The 20,605-nt window shown below is 38.9% G+C and overlaps 1 protein-coding gene across 1 annotated transcript in view; it reads left to right on the top strand.

The window, feature by feature from the left end:
- The window catches only part of LOC135706708 (relaxin receptor 2-like), a 291,102-nt gene that overhangs the window by 151,171 nt on the left and 119,326 nt on the right, over nt 1-20,605 (top strand). Inside the window, exons 7-8 of the mRNA XM_065228358.1 lie at nt 12,618-12,686; nt 13,723-13,794. Of these exons, the coding sequence (XP_065084430.1) occupies nt 12,618-12,686; nt 13,723-13,794 (141 nt within the window). The remainder of the gene's footprint in view (nt 1-12,617; nt 12,687-13,722; nt 13,795-20,605) is intronic.

The raw sequence follows: 20,605 nt of genomic DNA, 5'->3' as shown, positions 1-20,605 counted from the left end.
TCTGTTGTAGTAACCGGTTGACTGAACGAACAGAATACCCGTTGTTTTATTTGCCTGTAACGGTGCATACAATACTTATCCATGGCTCGACGATCATAACATATTTACTTGCGCCAATTGGGCACTTATCTGAGGAAGCCCAGGAGTCAAGAAAAAAGACATAAGGCGCTTTCGGATGGACCATACACGAAAAATCTCCCGAACAGCAACAAACGTCGACCTTCTGAATCGTCTGCTTGAATCATCTGACCCGTTAATTTTAACAATAAGACCACTTCCGAAACAAGCAAAACTGAATTTGTCCGAAGATGCTCAAACTCTTCTAGTGCCATCTACCAATGCATCTATGGTGAAAGTGAAGTAAGCGACAGTTCTGAATGTGACGAGGAAATGGGAAGCGATTAATTTTTTTTTTCTTTGATATTGTATGAAATGGTTGATGAACTAAAACTATATTCCCAAGTAACAATCTAAATGCTTGGAAGATTTATTCTTATTTTATCATTGTTTTATCATAGCATCCCTTGCAGCCTGTGGTTGTATTATGATTTTGTGTGCTTGTCATAAAATCAGGCATTCAAGTCGTCTTTAAAACTGTTTTATGGCTACTAAATTAAAACTCAGACTTCATATTTTTAACGGTAGCTGCAAGGTGGTTCTGTATCACTACTTATAACTGCAGAATAAAACCAAAACAAAGCATACAATCATGTTTTATGGCATACTTTTTATAATCTATATTGTTATGTCTTTCAAATGTATAAATACTCACAAACACACGAGGTTCTTCTTTTGGTATTTATTAGTCAACGGTTCGGACATCAAAGAGGCTTACAATCGGGTGCTTAGGGTTTATATACATACTTGACCGGATGTTCATTCTTGTTCTCCTGAGAAGTACCAACTGTTTATATAAATTGTGTTCACTTACAATACTTCAATATAATCTACATGAAATGGTATTTTGTCAAGATACAATAGGGTATGTTATATTACACTTCTCCCCTTTTAGATTTTTCCTAGCATTTATAAAAACCTTGTGGTTTTCGTTTCCTCAGTGACCGCCTAAGCTAAGAAAACTCTGACCATCTAGGTCGCACGGATTGTTTTCTTTTAATTTTTTTCTTCTGTACATGAAATTCTTTCTGTTCAACCTTATTTGGAATAATGGTTATCGCTACATTGGGATGATATTTGTCACTAAGTTTTGATCTTCTAAGAGAAGAAACATGAACTATTCTAATAGTATCATTGACGTCAATTCTATACAATGTCTTAGAGATCCTGTTCCTAATCCTACCGGGAATCCATTTGCAAAATGATTTAAAGTGGTTAAGATACATAATCTTTTCTCCTTTTTCGAAATTATTGACTGGGAAATTTTTAGTTTTCACTACATCTATTTTCCTTTGACATTTTATCGTCAGTTTTCTGTTTAATAGACAATTTATCAATTAGTGTTTGTGGCTTAAATTTAAACATGATTGCCGAAGGAGAGATTCCAGAGACAGCGTTAGGTGTATTGCGATATTTGAATAGAAAATTGTCAACTTGTTCATTTATAGTTAAAGAACGGTACTTTTCATCCAGCAAAAAACGTTTCAATGCATTTTTTGTAGTTTGTACACCGCGTTCAGCTAAACCATTGGACTCTATGGGGGTGATTTAGTAACTTTAATTCCTTGCTTTTGACAAAATTCTATAAACTGACTTGAATTGAAGGGTGGCCCATTGTCTGAGACAATTTCTCTAGGCAATCTAAAAGTGACAATGAATCTTCGCAAATGATCAATTATGGAATTAGCGTTTGAAGTTTTAAGGAGATTGCCATCTATCCATCGACTAAACGCGTCAACAATGATCATAAATGTATATTTACCGAAATAAAATAGATCCAAATGCACCCGTTCCAATACAAATTTCGTAGTTGGCCAAGGGACCGTACCAGATGGCAGTTTTTTTCTGAGTTTGTTGGCAGACTGAGCATTGACCCACGAAATGTTCAATACTGCTATCAATATTCTTCCACCAAACGTATTGCCTAGCTAACATCTTCATTCTTACTACTCCGATGTGACCTTCATGTAGCAAACACAAAACTTTATCATGTAGTTCCTTTGGAATAACTACTCGATCACGGTACACTAGGCAATGGTTTTCAATTGATAGGCAATTCTGCAGTTTTTGATAATACTTTAGTTCATTGTCAGAGTGGTCCATTTTCGACCAACCAGATGAGCAATGTTTGATAAGTTTTTGTAACAAAGCATCATTTTCAGATTTCTTTTGAATCAATTCAATATCAATAGGAAGTTCCTCAGAAATATTTAACGATTTTACGTAATCCACTTCTGTTTCTCCTTTCAATGGTAGCCTTGATAAGGCATCCACGTGTGGCATTTTAGAAGAAGGTTTGTACTTAACAATATAGTTGTACATGGATAATTGCACAGCCCATCGCTGAAGTCTTGCAACTGCTATTGCATTCTTACATTTTTTTGGATTTAAAATTGCTTGAAGTGGTTCGTGGTCTGTATGCAATTCAAACTGATAACCATAAATGTATTTATGAAAACGATTTATTGCGAACATAATCGCCAATGCTTCGCGATGCAGTTGTGAATAATTTTTTTCGGCAGGTGACAATGTACATGAAGCGAAAATGATAGGTTTTTGTTCTCCATTCACTTCATGAGATAGTATGGCACCTACTCCGTATGGTGAGGCATCACACGAGACGATCAATTTTTTTTCGGGATCATACATTTCCAATAGTCTATTTGATAGTAAAAGTTTCTTGCTATTCAAAAAAGCATTCTGATGCTTGTCTGTCCAATGAAAAAGTGTATCCTTCTTCAACAGATCATAAAGAGGCCTCAACAAAGTGCTCACATTAGGAAGGAAACGTGAATAATAGTTAAGCAATCCTAAATATGACTGCAGTTGGGAAATATTGGATGGTGAGGGTGCATCTTCAATTGCCTTTACTTTGTCATCATTGGGGCTGATGCCTCTTGCACTGATTATGTGCCCAAGATAATTAACTTGCGGTAAAAAGAAGCAACACTTATTCAAATTTACGTGAACGTTATTCTCCTCTAAACAATTTAATACCAATTTAAGATTTTCCATGCATTCGGTAAAATTTTTCCCGCCAATGAGTGTATCATCAATGTACGATTTAACGTTCACCAAACCTTTCAGAATTTGATCAATCACTTGTTGAAAAATTGAAGGAGCACTACTCACTCCGTAACAAAGCCTTTGGAACTGAAATAAGCCCTTGTGAGTATTAATCGTTAAATATTTCTTAGATTCCTCAGATAAAGCCAACTGCTGATAAGCACCTTTCAGGTCTAAAACGCAAAATATTTTACAGCCTGGAAAGCTTGCCAAAATATCATCAATTCGCGGTAAAGGGTAGTGCTCAGTCTCCACAAATTCGTTAATCGTCCTTTTACAATCAACACAAACTCGAATAGACTTACCATCTGATTTTGGAACGGCTACGATCGGACTTGCATATCTGCTATGCTTCACTGATTTCAAAATACCACTGCACAGTGGTACAGAATGCAGATTTAGCTGGAATGATATGTTTTGAGCCTTAAATTGAAACTTTAGAATAAAAGTCTCTTCTACAAAGTTGTTTCTTATAGTTAGGCCCTCATTTTTATGACAATGAATTCTAGGGTGGTTCCTATTATCATTAAAATCAAAAATCTAACTTTTTTGTTAGTTCTTCTTCTAGCGGTCCTCGCATTTTGAACGGAAGTTCGTATGCCTTATGAAATACAGGTGTATACTCTTTCAAATGGATGTCCACTTCAAAATTTTCGATCGATGTACTGCTGTCGTCACTAAATACTCACGGGTAGCATTCTTGCAATGTTTTTAAGACATCATTTTTGTTTTCTACCACATATTTCTCGGTAAATGAATCTAGCTTTCGCTTACACACTGTCTTGCTTTTTTCACCTGCAATGCCTTCAATCACTTTCCCATTTTCCACATTATGTACATAACCTTGCCCTCCATCTAAAATTCTACTTTTCCATCCAGGGTACAAGATATTTAGCCACGTGCGTCCCAGAAGTGCTTTGAATTTAAATTCTGACCGTACTACACTCATTTGTAATTTAAAAACCGTGTCACTATTAGGTACGCTGACTCTGAATTCTCCCACTCCTATCGGCTTAAATTTCTGACCGGTAATCACTTGAAATGACTTTGATTCTTGATTGAAATACACGTGATTAAATTTCTCAAGGTACTCTTCTTCACCTATAATCGATTTACAAGCACCAGTATCAACTTCCATTAGAATCTCCTTACCTTCAACATTTACTGGTATTAGTAACGGATCATTACCTTCCGCTACCCAACTGATCTACATTTTCATCATCGTATTCATCTCCATCGCTTTCATCGACCAAATGAACATTTCTGGTCTTACAATGGCTCGCAAAGTGACCCTTGATTCGACATTTAAAGCAGACTACGCTGACAGCAGGACACTGGTTGATCGGATGGCTTGATCTACCACACCGACTACACATCTTCACCTTTCGCTCTTCGTTTGTTTGCTTCCCACTTACACTGCCACGCATTTTTGATACTTTCATCCACCCATTTGACTGCTTCGATACCACGTGATTCAAACTGTTTCCACGTGTTAACTTTGATTCTTCGGAATTCGCCAACTCCATTCCAACAGCTATTTTATACGCTTGATCAAAATTCATGTCCTCTGACAACAACCGCCTTCGTATTTTCGAATCCTGAATACCGATTATAAACGCGTCACGAAGTGCATCTGGTAGAAAAGCTCCAAAATTGCACGATTGGGCCAAATGCTTTAATGCTACGGTATATTCTACTATTGGCTCGTTCACTTTCTGCTTTCTGGTATACATTTTATACCTTTCTGCGGCCACAATCACCATTGGTTTGAGCTGATTGTTTAGTTTAGACACAATCTCATCGAAACTTTTTTCACATGGGTCTTCCGGACTAAACAACGAATCGAGTATTTGAAACGTTTCACTTCCCATGACTGTAATAAGCACTGCTGCCTTTAGTTCATCCGAAATCCCATTTGCAACAAAGTACATCTTTAACCGTTTGATGTACACCTCGAAATCATCACCAGGTACAAATGGATCCATTCGTCCTACAGACGCCATCTTTGACATCACTACAATATTCTTGTTTTCCTCTTCAACTGACATGTTTCACTCACTCAATAGACGCGACCGTTATTGTTCTCCTCGTCGCCAGAAACTGTTATGTCTTTCAAATGTATAAATACTCACAAACACACGAGGTTCTTCTTTTGGTATTTATTAGTCAACGGTTCGGACATCAAAGAGGCTTACAATCGGGTGCTTAGGGTTTATATACATACTTGACCGGATGTTCATTCTTGTTCTCCTGAGAAGTACCAACTGTTTATATAAATTGTGTTCACTTACAATACTTCAATATAATCTACATGAAATGGTATTTTGTCAAGATACAATAGGGTATGTTATATTACATATATAAAACTCGAAACAGTCTTAGACCTTCATTAAAGCCTCATTACAACTATCCTCTTTATCAGAGGCCTAAGATTAACAGATAAGAAATATACTACAACAATAAAAAAAAAACTCTGAAAATTGTTACCAATATAAAAAAAAACAATCTATTAAGATACATGAAATGAAAACCCCTTCAGTGCTTTTGAACGCGATGTAGATGAGACGATCGCCAATATGAAACTCCTGGAGGATCTAGAGTTATGGGCTCCCTCATATAACATAAGGCACAGTGCGGTGAAGGAGCTCTTAAAAATATTGAACAAGCGGCTTTCCGGAACACTTCCGAAAGATCCACGAACCCTTCTTAAAAACAACGAAGACAGTTTCACTAAATCCAGTTGGAGATGGCCAGTATTGGCATCACGGCTTTAACCCTTGTATTGAAAAAGCTTTTAGTGGATCCAATAAGCATTTCTTACATCTTCATTACAAGAGAAAATAGAAGGATCGCTTGGAATGTTGACTTTTTGACAGGTTGCCATGATTTTGTTTTGTTTTGATTCGCTGTACCGAATTAAACCAGCAAGCTAGTTATAGAGTTTTAATATAACTTAACGCTCTCAATTTGGACTACGAAATGCTAAGATACAACCATTAGGTTTATGTTATGCTATAGAATTCCAATCTAGGAGAATATGATATATAGAGGAATTTTTAATGAGTAGCAAGTTATAACGAAAAAAATGTCGCCGTATGAACAAATTTCACACAGTATGAATAATTACGCTTTAATCGATAGGCGATAAAACACTTTCATACATAAATAATATGTGACTGGTTATTGCTAAACAGTAGTAACAGCTTTGCACTAAATAGATAATCTTTTAATGACTCTTTAATGCGTGGTGCGAATGCAGACAAATTAAAAATATCCCTATATTTTGGTATTCATATGGCGCACTGAGTATGTGCTCATATTTGGTATAATAATCACCATAAATATTGAACGGCATGCTCTGAAGCATATACAGATTGGTTCAAAATTGCTATGAAGTCGTCTTATTTTCAATATACGACAATGTCAGCTATTATTACAAACTGATATTGATCATGATTTCACATGAAACATTGAAAGAATAAAACCATAATAAAATATTTCTCAATATTAACTATCATCCAAAAACCCCAACTTAAAACCTTCAAGGTTGTCAAAATGTTTTGCGTATCATGTTTTATCATCTTCTTCAGGAGCGATTTATGCGGTTGTAATATATTTTTATGGTATTCATCAAAAGGTTGTTAAAACTTTCTGACCTGGAGGAGGTTTTATGTTTTAATTTGTAACAACCACGTGTAGAGTGTGATAAAACTGACATAAAACCTATGCTCCTAAGGTAGTTCGCATATCAAGTTTTAATGATTGCATTAAAACTAGGCCAATTGGCCATGACATGGCTGTATAGCGGTTCTTAGGAGGATGTTAAAGCAATGTGGTCGTCAGTGAAGGTTTTATAATTTGGTTATATCAACTGCTATAAAACTTCAATCAAACAAAAATTGTTGTTTGGGTTTTGATATAGGTTGTAATCATTTGAGGTAGTAATGTTTTTTTAATGTTCATCATGCGTATTTAAAAAAAGAACAACAGTGGCACAATGATACGAGAAGTCGTGACCCTATAGTTTGGTAATAAGCAGATCGGTAAGGAATACTAAAGAAGACTAATGATTTGGAATGCATTGGGCAGCATTTTAAGTATACTTTCAAATTTAATTAGCCTGGTTTGACCAATTCTTACCAATATCTTAAGAAACATTGATAAGGACTTGCTTCCCAAAACAAAATAGCGTATTTAAAAAAAAACATACATTTAAGTAGAAAATATGAACGTCAAAAAATTGCTTCCTGAAAAGTTTTTACAAAACATTGATTTTCTGGAGGCTCTAACCAATTTTTTTTTTGCATATCTCTGTAAACGTAAGAGATGGTGGATTGCCACCTCCAGCAAAAATGTTTATTTTAATATTGTCTAAAACTATGCTCAAGACACCATTTTGCTATCTCGACAAACAGAAAAAAGTAAATTTTTCGTCTCCCTGCTAGGTGGATTAATCATGAAATAGCTAAGCCCAAAAAAAGGAGCTTTTTACTGGGGGCAAACCTTCAAAGGAAACCTCGCTTACTGATTTGAATGGGTCTTTTCCCTGTTGTATAAGTTTTGCTTTTCGGAATTCGCAACTGCTTTGCCCGCCTTTTGTTATTACGATTGAACTCGCCCTGAGGTCTCAGAGCCGGGACGGGTCTGTTTGAGTATCTCGCTTTCTTCACGGTAGAGTCGTCCACCGAGCCCTCAAGAGAAGTTAGTAATCATTTCCTTGTCCAAAACACCCAACCCGTTACATCAAGCGTGGAACAGGCAAAACTCGGTTTTTCGATGGGAAAAGCGCCAAAAGAAAGACTGAGATCGTGAGACGATGGAACACCTGTACCGCGTAAACGACACAGACCTTGGAGCACGCGCAGAAGACGACAGGCTACCGCGCGCTGATCTTCAAGAAGATGAGGAGGAGATCCGTCGGCTGAACACAGCAACTGGTGTAGATCAACTACCATGTGAGCTATTGAAATACGGTGGTGAATCACGGATATATTACCGGAGGAGTGGATGGAAGCTGCCCAATCTACAAAAAGGGCAAATACCGCGCGATCACACTGCGGAGCGTCGCCTACAAAGTAGTCTCCCAAATTCTATGCCACCTGTCACCATTTGCAAGAGAGTTCGTGGGGCAATACCAGGCGGGATTCATGGGTGCCCGTGCACTCATCGATTTCTAATCCGCATACGACACAATCGATCGAGATCAGCTATGGCAGATTATGCACGAGTACGGATTTCCGCATAAACTGAAGCGATTGATCAAGGCCATGATGGATCGAGTGATGTGCGTTGTTCGAGTATCGGGGACACTCTCGAATCTCGAAAGGGGCTACGGCAAGGTGATGAACTTACGTGTCTGCTATTCAACACCGCGTTAGAAGGTGTGATAAGAAGAGCTGGCATAGACACGAGTGTCACGGTCTTCAGGAAGTTCATCCAGATTCTTGGTTTCGCTAATGACATCGACATCATGGCACGGAACGTTGAGACTTCCCATCAACGCATCGAAGACCAAATACATGAGAGAAAGAGGTTCTAGGGAAAACAATGTTAGACTCCCACCCCGAGTTGACGGTGACGAAATCGAGGTGGTTGACGAGTTCGTATATTTGGGCTCACTGGTGACCGTCGAAAATGAAACCAGCAGAGAAATTCAAAGACGCATTATGCCAGGGAATCGTGCCAACTATGGACTCCGGAGGAAGTTGACTATCTACTAGACGCTGATTAAATCGGTGGTTCTCAATGACCACGAAACCTTGACTACGCGCCCTGAAGGACCAACGCGCCATTGGTGTTTTCGAACGGAAGGTGTTGCGCATCATCTACGGTTGAGTACCGATGGATGACGGAACGCAGAATGAACCACGAATTGCACCAGCTGCTGGGAGAACGATCCTTCGTCCAGATTGCAAAAATTGGGCGACTACGGTGGGCTGATCACCTCGTTAGAATGCCGCACGACGTCCCAGTGAAAATGGTACTCAAAAGCGACCCAACAGGAACAAGAAGAAGAGGCTCGCAGCGGGTAAGGTGGATCGACCAAGCAGGCTACGAGGCTGGTGAAGTTTGGTTCTCATCGGACAGCAGAGGACAACAAGGCCTTAGCCTGATTGGTATGGTAACTAAGGGCGGTTAGGATGTCTATGCAAAGTTGCTGATTTTTTGGATAATTTTCAAGTCGCAGGAGGACATTATAAGTCACTAATGATCCCCTTTGAATATTTTTAAGGATGATCTGCAACAACAAGGCGTGTAAGTTGTCTTTAGAAATTCTATGATTTTTAGGATGATTTTGTAGCAGCAATATGGTGTTGAGGATGACTACAGATCACACAAAAAAACTGTGGTAGTTTGATTTGCAACAGCAGGACATTTGAGGTGTAGTTATTTGATAATTTTGTGGATTACTTTGAAGTAGAAAGAGGACATTAGGGATATTTATTACTGAAATGTTGGGAGGTTTATCTGCGAAAAATGGCGCTTGGTTGTGTTTTTAAGTATCAGAACAGTGCTTTGAAGCACTAAAGAACTCTTCAAAAATTTGTTTGGAAGTTGAACTGCAACAGCAGAGCGTTTAGGATGTCGATAAAAATATGTTGATTTTTTGCAGATGGACGTTCTAAATAACTATTAATCACAGTGTTATCTCAGCTGTCGAGGCGAGCACACATACTTGATGTGTGTCACGCGATCGTCTGTATACTCGGCAGCAACCATTGTGTGGTGTTCATTGTTCTTCTTCAAGGTCGTCGACCTTGAAAAGCAACCGTTTCGTGATGAGTGTGTGAGTGAAGACCACGATTTGCATCCATTTTTGCAGTGGACGCGCTATACCCCCCTTTGGCGTTGTTGCCATATCTTGAAACCATTGGAAGTGAATTCCGTTCTGATGAAGGAAGCTTGTTGAATAGCTGAAGATAAAATGTTTTTCGTTTTGTACCTCATGACTTTAGTTTTACGATGTATTGTATAGTGAACAAGAAATCTCGGCACTGTAATTTTTTTTCGATTGTGCCTAATAAAATAAAGTAATTACAAAAAAAGAAAGAGGTTGTAACCAAGACACGACCGTAGAATTGACGTAGGATTACGAAAGGTGGTTATGATGTCATAGCAAAAGTATAGTAAATATTAAATTGATTTCTTAACTCGTTATCAGTGAAAAATTTTGATAGGTTGAAATTCGGAAGCAATTTGATAGTCCTGTTTGTGAGGTGTTCTGTCGATGTTCATGTAGTACAAGCCACTCCTGGACGATATGTCTTGGATTCATGCTCTTACTCTTTAGTTTACTTTTTTATTAGTCATTTGTGGTCCTGAAAATGACCGATGGGTTGGAAGCTTGGAAGCTAGTTGAGAACAATACTGTGGAAATTTTTCCTCGATGTTTTTGGAAATGATAGCAGTGCGGAAATTAATGTTATTTCGGCCTAAATGGCCCATACATAAATTCAGCAATCAACTAAATTTTCAATGGCGACCAAAAATATCCATTAGTACTGTCCCGATGACGCGTTCATCTAGATAAAATTGAAAATAGCATATTTTTAGCGATGGGTCTTAGATCCATAGGCCAACATTAGATCCATTTCCCCTAATAGGGAAAACACATCAATCTCAGAATATGAACCTACATTTGTACTTCTTGATGCATATTTTAAGCCCCTTCTATTAAGAGCATTTCGGCAAGGTTATTTTTTGGCATAATGCTCTTAATAGGAGGGGCTTAACATTTGCACCAAAAGGCATAAAGATCGGTAACGTCTTGCATGCTCAGTGCTTGGTATCAGTATTCAGCGACTGTGTTTTTTTTTTCCTTTGGTTTGTTTTTTCCGTCGATCTTGTTTTCCGTGCTGAGCACCAATGCTACCGACGTGCCAGGAAGGCAGCTCCCACACCTGGACCCTACCTATCGACCCATCAACTCATGAACCGGGGACCAACGGCTTTACTTCCCATCCGAAGGAAGGCGTGATCAGAGATGTTATGCCTCAGAACATCTCGGCGGTGCCGACTGGGATTGAACCTAGGCCTGCTGGGTGAGAGGTAATCACGCTTACCACTACACCACCGGCGCCTTTATCAGCGACTGTGTTAGGGAAACCAGAAAGGCGAGCAAACGTTCAATGAAAATTAACTCTAAAACAACAATAATTTATAGTGATCCTAATAAGGAACACATTTTTGTCGTAATTGTTGAGTAATGCTGGGCTATTGAGGTGTTCAACACGAACGAGGCTAGCGAGCTGTATGTTGTTTGAAACGCGGGTGACGCGCTTGGCATAGATGACCTACAGCGACTCACGAAGAAACTGATTTCGATCCATAGCGATGCGGCTTCTTCCTCCTTCTATGGATGCCCATGTGGGCCTGCAGCTCGCCTTTCGTGGTGTACTGAAGAAGCAAGTTAACGCCACACGATGAAAGCACTGCTGCTGATGCTGCTGCTGCTGACTCTGACGACCGGACACTACCACGAACGGTGATTGAATGAGCACCGTTCAGTGAGACAGGCTCGAATTCGATGTTTAAATCTGTGTTAGGGAATGCGCTGTTTGCAGGCAATCGGTGATAATTTTGATCACCATTGCAACGCTTGGAAATTTGTGTATTTTTCAATAGCGAACTTATGAAAATTAATAAAGTGTTCATTTTAGCAGATTGCTTGATAAATTTCCAAGCCATTGGCTTCTTTAGAATTAAAATCCATCTGCTATTGACAGAGTTATATGTGGTCAAAACCTGACCCCTTTTCGAAATGCGGTCGATTTTAGTTTTTTGAAATTGCACCCCTAATATGTTGCCGAAAGACGTAATCCTACGTCAAAACTATTAATCTCTTTTGAAATTTTTGAGAGTTTGAATTGCAATAACAGACAGTTTGCGATGTCTAGTTGAGTTTTAAAATTGATTGGATGGGGTAAATGGATCTAATGTTTGTCTATGGATCTAAGGTTGGGCCCATCGCTAAAAATCTGCTTTTTATCAATTTTATCTAGATGAACGGGTCATTGGGACGGTACTAATGGATATTTTTGGAAATTTAGTCGATTGCTGAATTTATGTATTAGCCCAAATTAGGGGCATTGAGGCCGACATTCCATCCATTTCCTCTAGTTTAAAAGTGTTTTGTGGGGATGAAAAGCATCGGGGGGGGGGGGGCACATGGGGTATGAACTCAAAATCATTTGAGGGGGCAATAGCCACCCTTACACACGCCACTGATGAGCACTAACTCTTGTCCTAGGCCTGCCCTAATTAGTATCTCATGCCAAGAAACTCATCCAATATAATACCAAAACATTCCTTTGCTTTCTAAACAGTTTATTCCCACTGCTTCCTCAAGCGTCAAGACAAATGAGAGTTCCCATTAACGACCGTAATACTGACAAAACTCTTCTGATTTTCTTCCATCATTTCTCAACCATTAGGGTCCTCAAGCACTGCTCGATCGAGGAGATTGTACCACCAACCATCGCTTTGAGCGATATGTATGCGCTGTAAGTATGTTTACGACAGTTACAAATCTCATCCCGCATCGCCATTGCAGCGCTCTCCATTCTCAACCCGATTAGTCTCCGATGGGTGGAAGGAATAGATAGATTAGATCGGCAGAGAGCTGAGCGCAATCCGTCGACCGAATACCCGGCAGAGCACTAGAGCTGCCAAGTGATGAAGGTGTGGAAAATCCGAGATGAAATGAGCGGAAAAATTAATGACAACAGGAGGTCGAATCTGGCGCGAGGAAGGAACACATTCCGAGCGATCCATATTGTTTAGAATTGAGCAAAAGCAATCGGGGAAAATTAATTGCTCAAAGTTTTACGGGTGGATTTTCGCTTGGAACACAAGCTAAACTGAAATAATGTTATATATGTGTATATCTCTCCCGAAGATCACTGCCAAATACCGCAAGTCCCATTTCGGAGAGGTCAGTTGGCAGCTTGCAGCCGCAATCGGATGGAAATGGAAAATAAACGATAAATTTAAGCTCTTTATTGCGACGATTGTGCGAGCTCAAATGCTGAAACTGTAAGAAATGGGGCAATCTCGCTGGCTTTGGATTTAAACTGTGATGGTTAGGATATGATGCGAGCTTAATTGAATTGAAGGACGCAAGCCAGATTGAGAGCAAGGATTTCGGTTATGTTTGCGGAACAGCAATTTAGTTTTCAGGGGTTTTAAAATGGTAGGGATTTTTCAGTAAATGCCAATTTGTGTTAGAGTTAGCTCGAGAGTGGTAAAATGTCCGCAACCGTTGGAAGTTGTTCGAGCATGCAGATTATTTAAATTATCATTTCATTTCGAGAAAGAGGTAAAAGCACATTTCAACATTCAGTTCGTGCATGCATAATAAAACCATGCAGGCAGTGCTGTCGCAATATAACTCCAATAGCTTTGGTCAATGTACCGTCAAACTCCATTACATCTCATCTGATTTCGTTGTACTATTTTCCTAGATCGTAAATCTGTTCATCTGTTTGATTTTCTCATCTTCCACATATGCTCTCATCCATCCCATCATCTGTCGGGCAGACATTTGGACCAGAACAAGTTAAAAGCGCTCCCGGACATTTTCTTCCCACCAGGAACCTGGTTGCACACGCTGTAAGTATTGCATCCTTTACCAATCTGTTGACCGTTCTGATGAGTATGTGTACTATTCTGCCCATAATCGTTTATCAGTCCCATCTTTGTTTGATTTCCTGTCCATATGGGACATATGGGACTATATTGTTTTCCAACGATAAGAAATTTCTTTTAATATCCTTTGATTTCTAAGACTGATGCAAAATTTGACTTTTTCGCTCCACTGTGTTTAAATGGTTTCAAATCGGGTCGTGATTAGCCCCCAAAAGTTACAACTCATTTGGTTAGAAACAGACTTCGCACAAACCATTTGAAGTTTACATGTAAATAACTATAGGAAATCTCAACTTTTTGTTCATTGCCTTCTAGCCTTTTTCCATATTGAGCTGCAAAACAGCTCGATAGCTATTCTTATAGATAATTTTCTCAGCTACAACTTTGCTGAAGATCGTTTCTATGTAAAACGAGACAGGAAATAGTTGTTAATTATTTAAGAGATTTGTAGACTTATGACATGATCAAGCAGCTGCTCTGTAGGCAACACTGTATTTTGCAGTGTGACATAGTAGCCATGATTTTTGTGTCCTATTCAACGCCCCAGAAACACCAATGTTGCCTGCTGAGCAGTTGATTGAGCATGATCATAAGACATCAGTGCATTGAACCATTAATAACTTTCGATCCTTGCATTTAATCAAAAAGTGGTCTTCAGCAAAGTTGTAGCTGGGAAAATTTCCTAGAAGCAAAATTAAAGGCTTTTGAAGTAGACTGATATGGTGAATTATTAGATAGACATGAACAAAAATCTTGGTTTTACCATAGTAATTCCCATACAAACTTCAAATGGTTTGTGCCATCTCAGTTTCTCACCAAATGGGTTCAAATTTTGAGAGGTTAGTCAGGATCCGATTTGGAATCGTTTAAGTATTGTGGAGCGAAAATTTCAAATTTTGCATCACTCTACTATTCATCCATAAGCTCGTTCATGAAATTAGGAGAAGATTGTTATAAATAGTCACATCAAGCTGTTTCATATCGCACACGACCAAAACCGCATGCTCTCCGATGCTAACGAATGCCAGACTCGGTCTTTGATGATGATCAGTAGGGGCATCGAGGTGCTTGAAGCTGCGGAAGCAACCAATCCCAAGTAACAATTCAGAAGCTAATAGGCATCCACTCTTATTTTTGATGGTTTTATAACGGTAATGAACAATCCATTTAGTTTAAATAGAGAATTTCGAAGCGTAAAACATTCCTGGTTAGTAATTCAGCTTATTGCTGTTTTAAAAACCTTTTATAGTCTGTCGAGAAAGTTAAAAACGGCCTTGTTTTCTTTGACTATATGTTTGGTATTACTTCTGCGTGAAGTCAACGATTTACATAGTTGAAGATGCTAATTTCGAATATCAGACTGAAGTGGTAATTTTTATACGATAGATGAGGAGGAGAGGAAAGTATAGAATTGACAGTTCCGTTTAGATTACGGCTGTGTGAAAATTGCATATAGAGAGTAGATAGCGAGCTAGGATAACTTTTAAGGAAGGTACAAAGCGGTTTTATCATCCCTCTTTACCAAACTCCCCCTTTGGAGAGGGATGGTGAGGGTTGTCCCTCCCGCCACCAGTGGCAAAAAGAGATGATCACCGACCGCTCAAGTACCAACGATGTGTTTGAAACAGTTCTACCGATTTTTACCGCACTCCAGTTGTTATTCGAAGGAAGGCATCCAGTCGTAGGTTTGGAAATTGCAGCTATTGTTTACCCCTACCACGGTATGTGCTCCTGTCATCGTCGACTTGACGATCTCGAGGGGACACGGGTGGGGTAGGTGCTTCTACTGTACCTTTCGACCAATGACAGTAATTGATTGTATGCTCCCATCCAGAGTTATGTACTTTGACTATATGGGGGAGTTTGGTAAAGAGAGATGATTAAACCGATTTGTACCTTCCTTAAAAGTTGTCCTAGCTCGCTATCTACTCTCTATATGCAATTTTCACACTGCCGTAATCTAAACGGAACTATCAATTCTATACTTTCATCTCCTCCTCATCTATCGTATAAAAATTACCACTTTAGTCTGTTATTCGAAATTAGCATCTTCAACTATGCCTTGTTTTAAAAATAAACTTAAAGCTGCTCTCAATACCTCCATAAAACTGTTCTGTAAATCAATCATAAACTTCATTAGCAATTGTTTATTAATGCCTTGATAAAATACTCTATAAAGTTGTTCTGTCATTGTCAAAGCAACCATTAAACCATTCAGTTTTAAATGAGAGCAAAAAGCATATATTGTTGATGTTTAGGCTTAACAACTCTGTTTCCAAATTGATCTTATTGGATCCTTATAGTGAATAAAAGCAAAATTTATGATAAGGAAATCTCGAAGGGTAGACGAAGAAGGATGAAAAAGTCAAGAGATGTTAACGACCGAAGGGTGGTCATTTTTCTTTTTCAATTGACCACTTTGTCAAGCAGTTTTGGCGTGACTTTCTACCAGCGATTAACACAAAACTGGACCAATGAATTTCTATTTTTTATGAAATGCACTAATTATGGCTACTTTTCTCGTGGTTTTAGAAGAAAAAAAAAAGCAATGCACATCGCAAAAAGCTAACAATAGATCAGCGCGGTCAAGTCACATCGGCAGCAAACACAATGAGATACACATACAGGAGTGGCATGCGAGCGTGCTTGTTTGTGTTTGAAAGCAAAACTATGAAACATCTTCGGCCTGTAAAAGTAATGACTTCACACGCACCAATTTGATGCAGTCGGGTAAAGGAAAAACTATGAACTTGATTAAAAAAAAAACCGTATAATTTTGTTCCAATAGGTTTGAATGCATTATGCCCTATTTGAAACTTTACTCCTGCTCTCAGCATAATGCTCTCTGGTAAAAAAATCTAAATAAAATAAAGATATTGCTATTTTTCGAACAATGATACAAATGATTTAAATAATGACATTATTTTATTTCGTCGAAGTACTTAACACGTATGTAACAATACAAGACAAATCCTGATGAATGTGGGCGTCTTAGTGGAATACCTGTATAATGAGAGAGAGAAGGATTAGTATTTTCCATTTAATTCCACTACTTTATTTGCTTATCCTTGACAGATACGCGTATTTCGTCTACAATGTGCAGACTTCTTCAGTGTCTTGTAATAATACTCGACTACTTGACTCGAACCAAGTATTAGTATTAAAGCGATCTTCTTCGGCAACTTGCTCTTTAGCCATTCTCACGATGTCACGATTCGATTTCCTTGAGTGTTTCAGATCTGAGCTGAGGTCACTGATTTGCTTATCTTTGCCTCTCATTATGTGCTTCATTGATCTATTTAAATCGTTGATTTGAACCTCTTTCTCGCGCAACTGTAAGAAATCAAAACATCAATCCCTTAAGGGCTTATCACGTATTGTCAGCTTTTGATGAACAATGGCAGATCTTAAGTCCCAGATCGTTTTCAATCTTCCTGTTTCAGCTTCTCGGTTGAACTCGTTCTCCATTAATATAACCTAACATAAATTTCCGTCTTGGATGGACATATTTTGTCTGCCGAATCACCATCAACCCCGATCATAGGCACTTCGTCGCTAAGCACCACCAGTTCATTCTCACAGGAAAGCATTTCTTTCGTGGCAGTGCTATTTACTGGGTGAGCCAAGCCTAATGCATCGTTTTTGTTCACTTTGATGGTATTTCTAGCCGTGTTTCTGTAAAGTAATTCTTTCGCTATTAATCAAATTGTTCTTTCCTAGATATGCCAGAAGCATACCCAAAGACATGTTCCTCTCGAATTGATTGCTGCATAAACTGCGAGGCTCTTTTAAACGTTGCGCTGTGGGACACTGGAGAATTAAATATTGAATTGCCGTTTCTCGGGACTTGATCGTCTGGAGCAGGACGGTTCTTATTCAAGTGAAAAGAGCAAACACGAAACTTTGCAGATAAATCCTTGATCCGGCAAAATGAAAACCAGCGCTTCCGAACATCAGATTTTTTAGGGCAAACTTATCCCATTTATTTAGCCCGATTAGCTGTGATTGCACAAGGTTTTACGGCACACGACGGCATTTACGGTTAATAACAACCAAACACGTTAAAAACAGTAGAAATTAAATAAATGTATTCTCACTGCACTCAACTTCATGTGTAAAAATGATTGTGACATCACCACTTTCATCTCCTCTTGTCGGATACTCGTGTACACAAGTTGAAACTACCACTTATTAATATTTGGCAAGCTCACTAATACATTGACAACCTTAAGCACAAACCAAATCAAATTATCGTGCTTGTATCGCCTGGTTAAGGCGTATCCTAACCTAATACCGTACCCTAACTCCGTAGTACCTACTTATGAGGGTGTCACTAATTCGGTGACCTCTCGTTGAGTAAGTACTACATCAACATTTACTTTCGTTTCCGTTTTTCGAGTCATTGTGAGTTTTAGCGAACATTTCATGTAGATTGATTAGAGACCCGTTTTTTTTAGTTTATACACATTTTCTTTTCAGAAAGCGAGTAATGGCGCTATAACCATAAGTCATTTAGGGCAAAGACAAGAGTTAGTGCTCATGTCTCAACCACTCGAGGAAAATGGAGCATCATTTAACTTTTTTAGATTAGATGCTCCCAACGACCAATCATTCATAACAACGGAACGCGTACGAGATGTCTACGTTTCATCCATTTATTGGTTTATCCGTTTATTCGTTTCTGAATCATCTTGCCCCTTAAAGGCTGCACAGAAGGCCTGGCCGTTTTGATGTATTTCGCGCATCTCTGATGTATAAAATATACCAAATAGACAAGAAAATGATGGAGGTATATCTATAATTTTCCAGGATGCCTTCATGAACTGCCTGTGTTGGTGTTAGATTAGATTAGATTAGATTAGATTAGAAATGTTTCCTCTTTCAGTGCTGAAAAGTTCGTCACGATTCATTTTGTTTAAAAGAAGTTATACTTGGAAAATCCCACGAGGTCAGGTTCAAAAATCACGAAGTCGTTGAAATTGGCTAAATCGACCGTGTTCAGTGTTTTCTAACGTTTCCGTGAGCGGCATACTATCGATCGGCAGGATCATAGCAAGCGTCGTAGTGGAACTAAGGATCGGAAGCTGCATATGAAGGTATTGAGAATGGGTAAGGAAAACCCAGGGCTGTCGGATTTTGATCTTTTCGGGCCAGTATGCTACCAAACAGAACACACTGAAGCAGAATCTAGTGGCCAAAAGACGTTCCCGGAAGTTGTACAATGAGGTTCTTACAAAGTACGAAGGATGCATCCTCATGGACGACGAAATGTACGTGAAGATGGATTATGGGTATCTTCCTGGACAAAAGTTCCATAAAGCCACTGGTCGAGGTGATGTCCCTAATAAGTTCAAATTAGTTTATGCCGATAAATATGCAAGAAAGCTTATGATCGTATCTGATAAAACATATTGTTCCGCACAGTAAGGCTCACAATGGACCTTTAAAGTTTTGGTTTGATTTGGCAAGCTGCCACTACAGCGGAGAAGTTTCACAGTGGTACCGAGACAAATGGGTAGATTTCTTCAAAAAGGACATCAATCAACCCAACTGCCCTCAATTCCACCCAATTGGGAAATATTGGGCAATTGTCAAGCAGAAGTTGAAGAAGACTGGAAAGCTGAATCGGGATGCGGCAGAGTTAAAAAGATGTTGGAACAAAACGGCCGCTCAAGTTAGCCAACAGAGTGTCCAAAATATGATGAGTGGTATTCGAATAAAAGTTCGAGATTTCATGAAAATCAAATCGGAATTATTTTTTTTATATTTTTCCTTTAAAGTGCAATAAATGTTCTTCATTTTGAGTACTCAACATTTTTATTTTTTAAGATGGTTCTGAGATACATCCGTTTTTTTTTTGTGTTCACATATTAAATGGCTCAAGCTTTATTTTCACGAATTTACGATTTGTCTAGTGATTTCAGATATCTAGAGAACCGTTTTCTGCCCTTCAAGTAGCAGAATTGATATGGTTATTGCATATTTCATCTTTGCTCGTGATTGAATATAAAAAAACCGTGGATCTCTTTAGATCTACTTTCAGGAATTGACAATTTTCCCGGTAAATCTGAAGTTCTGCAGAGTCACCGCTCACGGGTTTTTGTCTTCCGACTAGCCAACCACAAGTCCAATCAGTTACTTGTCTATTCCGTTCAAAAGTAGATAGTCATACCTGTCATACCAAGACTTAAAGGGTGATACGGTCAAAATTTGGTCAAGGTAAAACGCGTGTAAATCGGTGAAATCGTTTATTTAAAAAATCAAATTAAATTTCTTTTTCAAGTTCAATTAGTATAAAATTCAGGAAAAATATTCAGTTAGGCTTCCGCTTTTCCAAATCCGAATTGCCGGGCCTTACGCTTGACCCCTGCCATCAGATTTTGTACAGCCACCTTGTCCACCTTCTTCGCCGCAGAAAGCCAGTTTGCCTTGAACTGCTGCTCGCCCTTAGCAGTTTTTTTTGGTCTTCTTTAGGTTCCGCTTGACAATAGCCCAGTATTTCTCAATTGGGCGGAGCTCTGGCGTGTTGGGAGGGTTCTTGTCCTTGGGAACCACCTGCACGTTGTTGGCGGCGTACCACTCCATTGCCTTTTTACCGTAATGGCAAGATGCCAAATCCGGCCAAAACAGTACGGAACAACCGTGTTTCTTCAGGAAAGGCAGCAGACTTTTATTCAAACACTCTTTCACGTAAATTTCTTGGTTGACAGTCCCGGAAGCTATGAAAATGCTGCTTTTCAAGCCACAGGTACAGATGGCTTGCCAAACCAGATAT

This window comes from Ochlerotatus camptorhynchus, unplaced genomic scaffold, assembly GCF_037179485.1.
Source record: "Ochlerotatus camptorhynchus isolate MF236.1 unplaced genomic scaffold, CSIRO-AGI_Acam_v1.1 ptg000289l, whole genome shotgun sequence".
Taxonomy (NCBI): domain Eukaryota; kingdom Metazoa; phylum Arthropoda; class Insecta; order Diptera; family Culicidae; genus Ochlerotatus; species Ochlerotatus camptorhynchus.
This window is presented reverse-complemented; position numbering and strand designations above follow the sequence as displayed.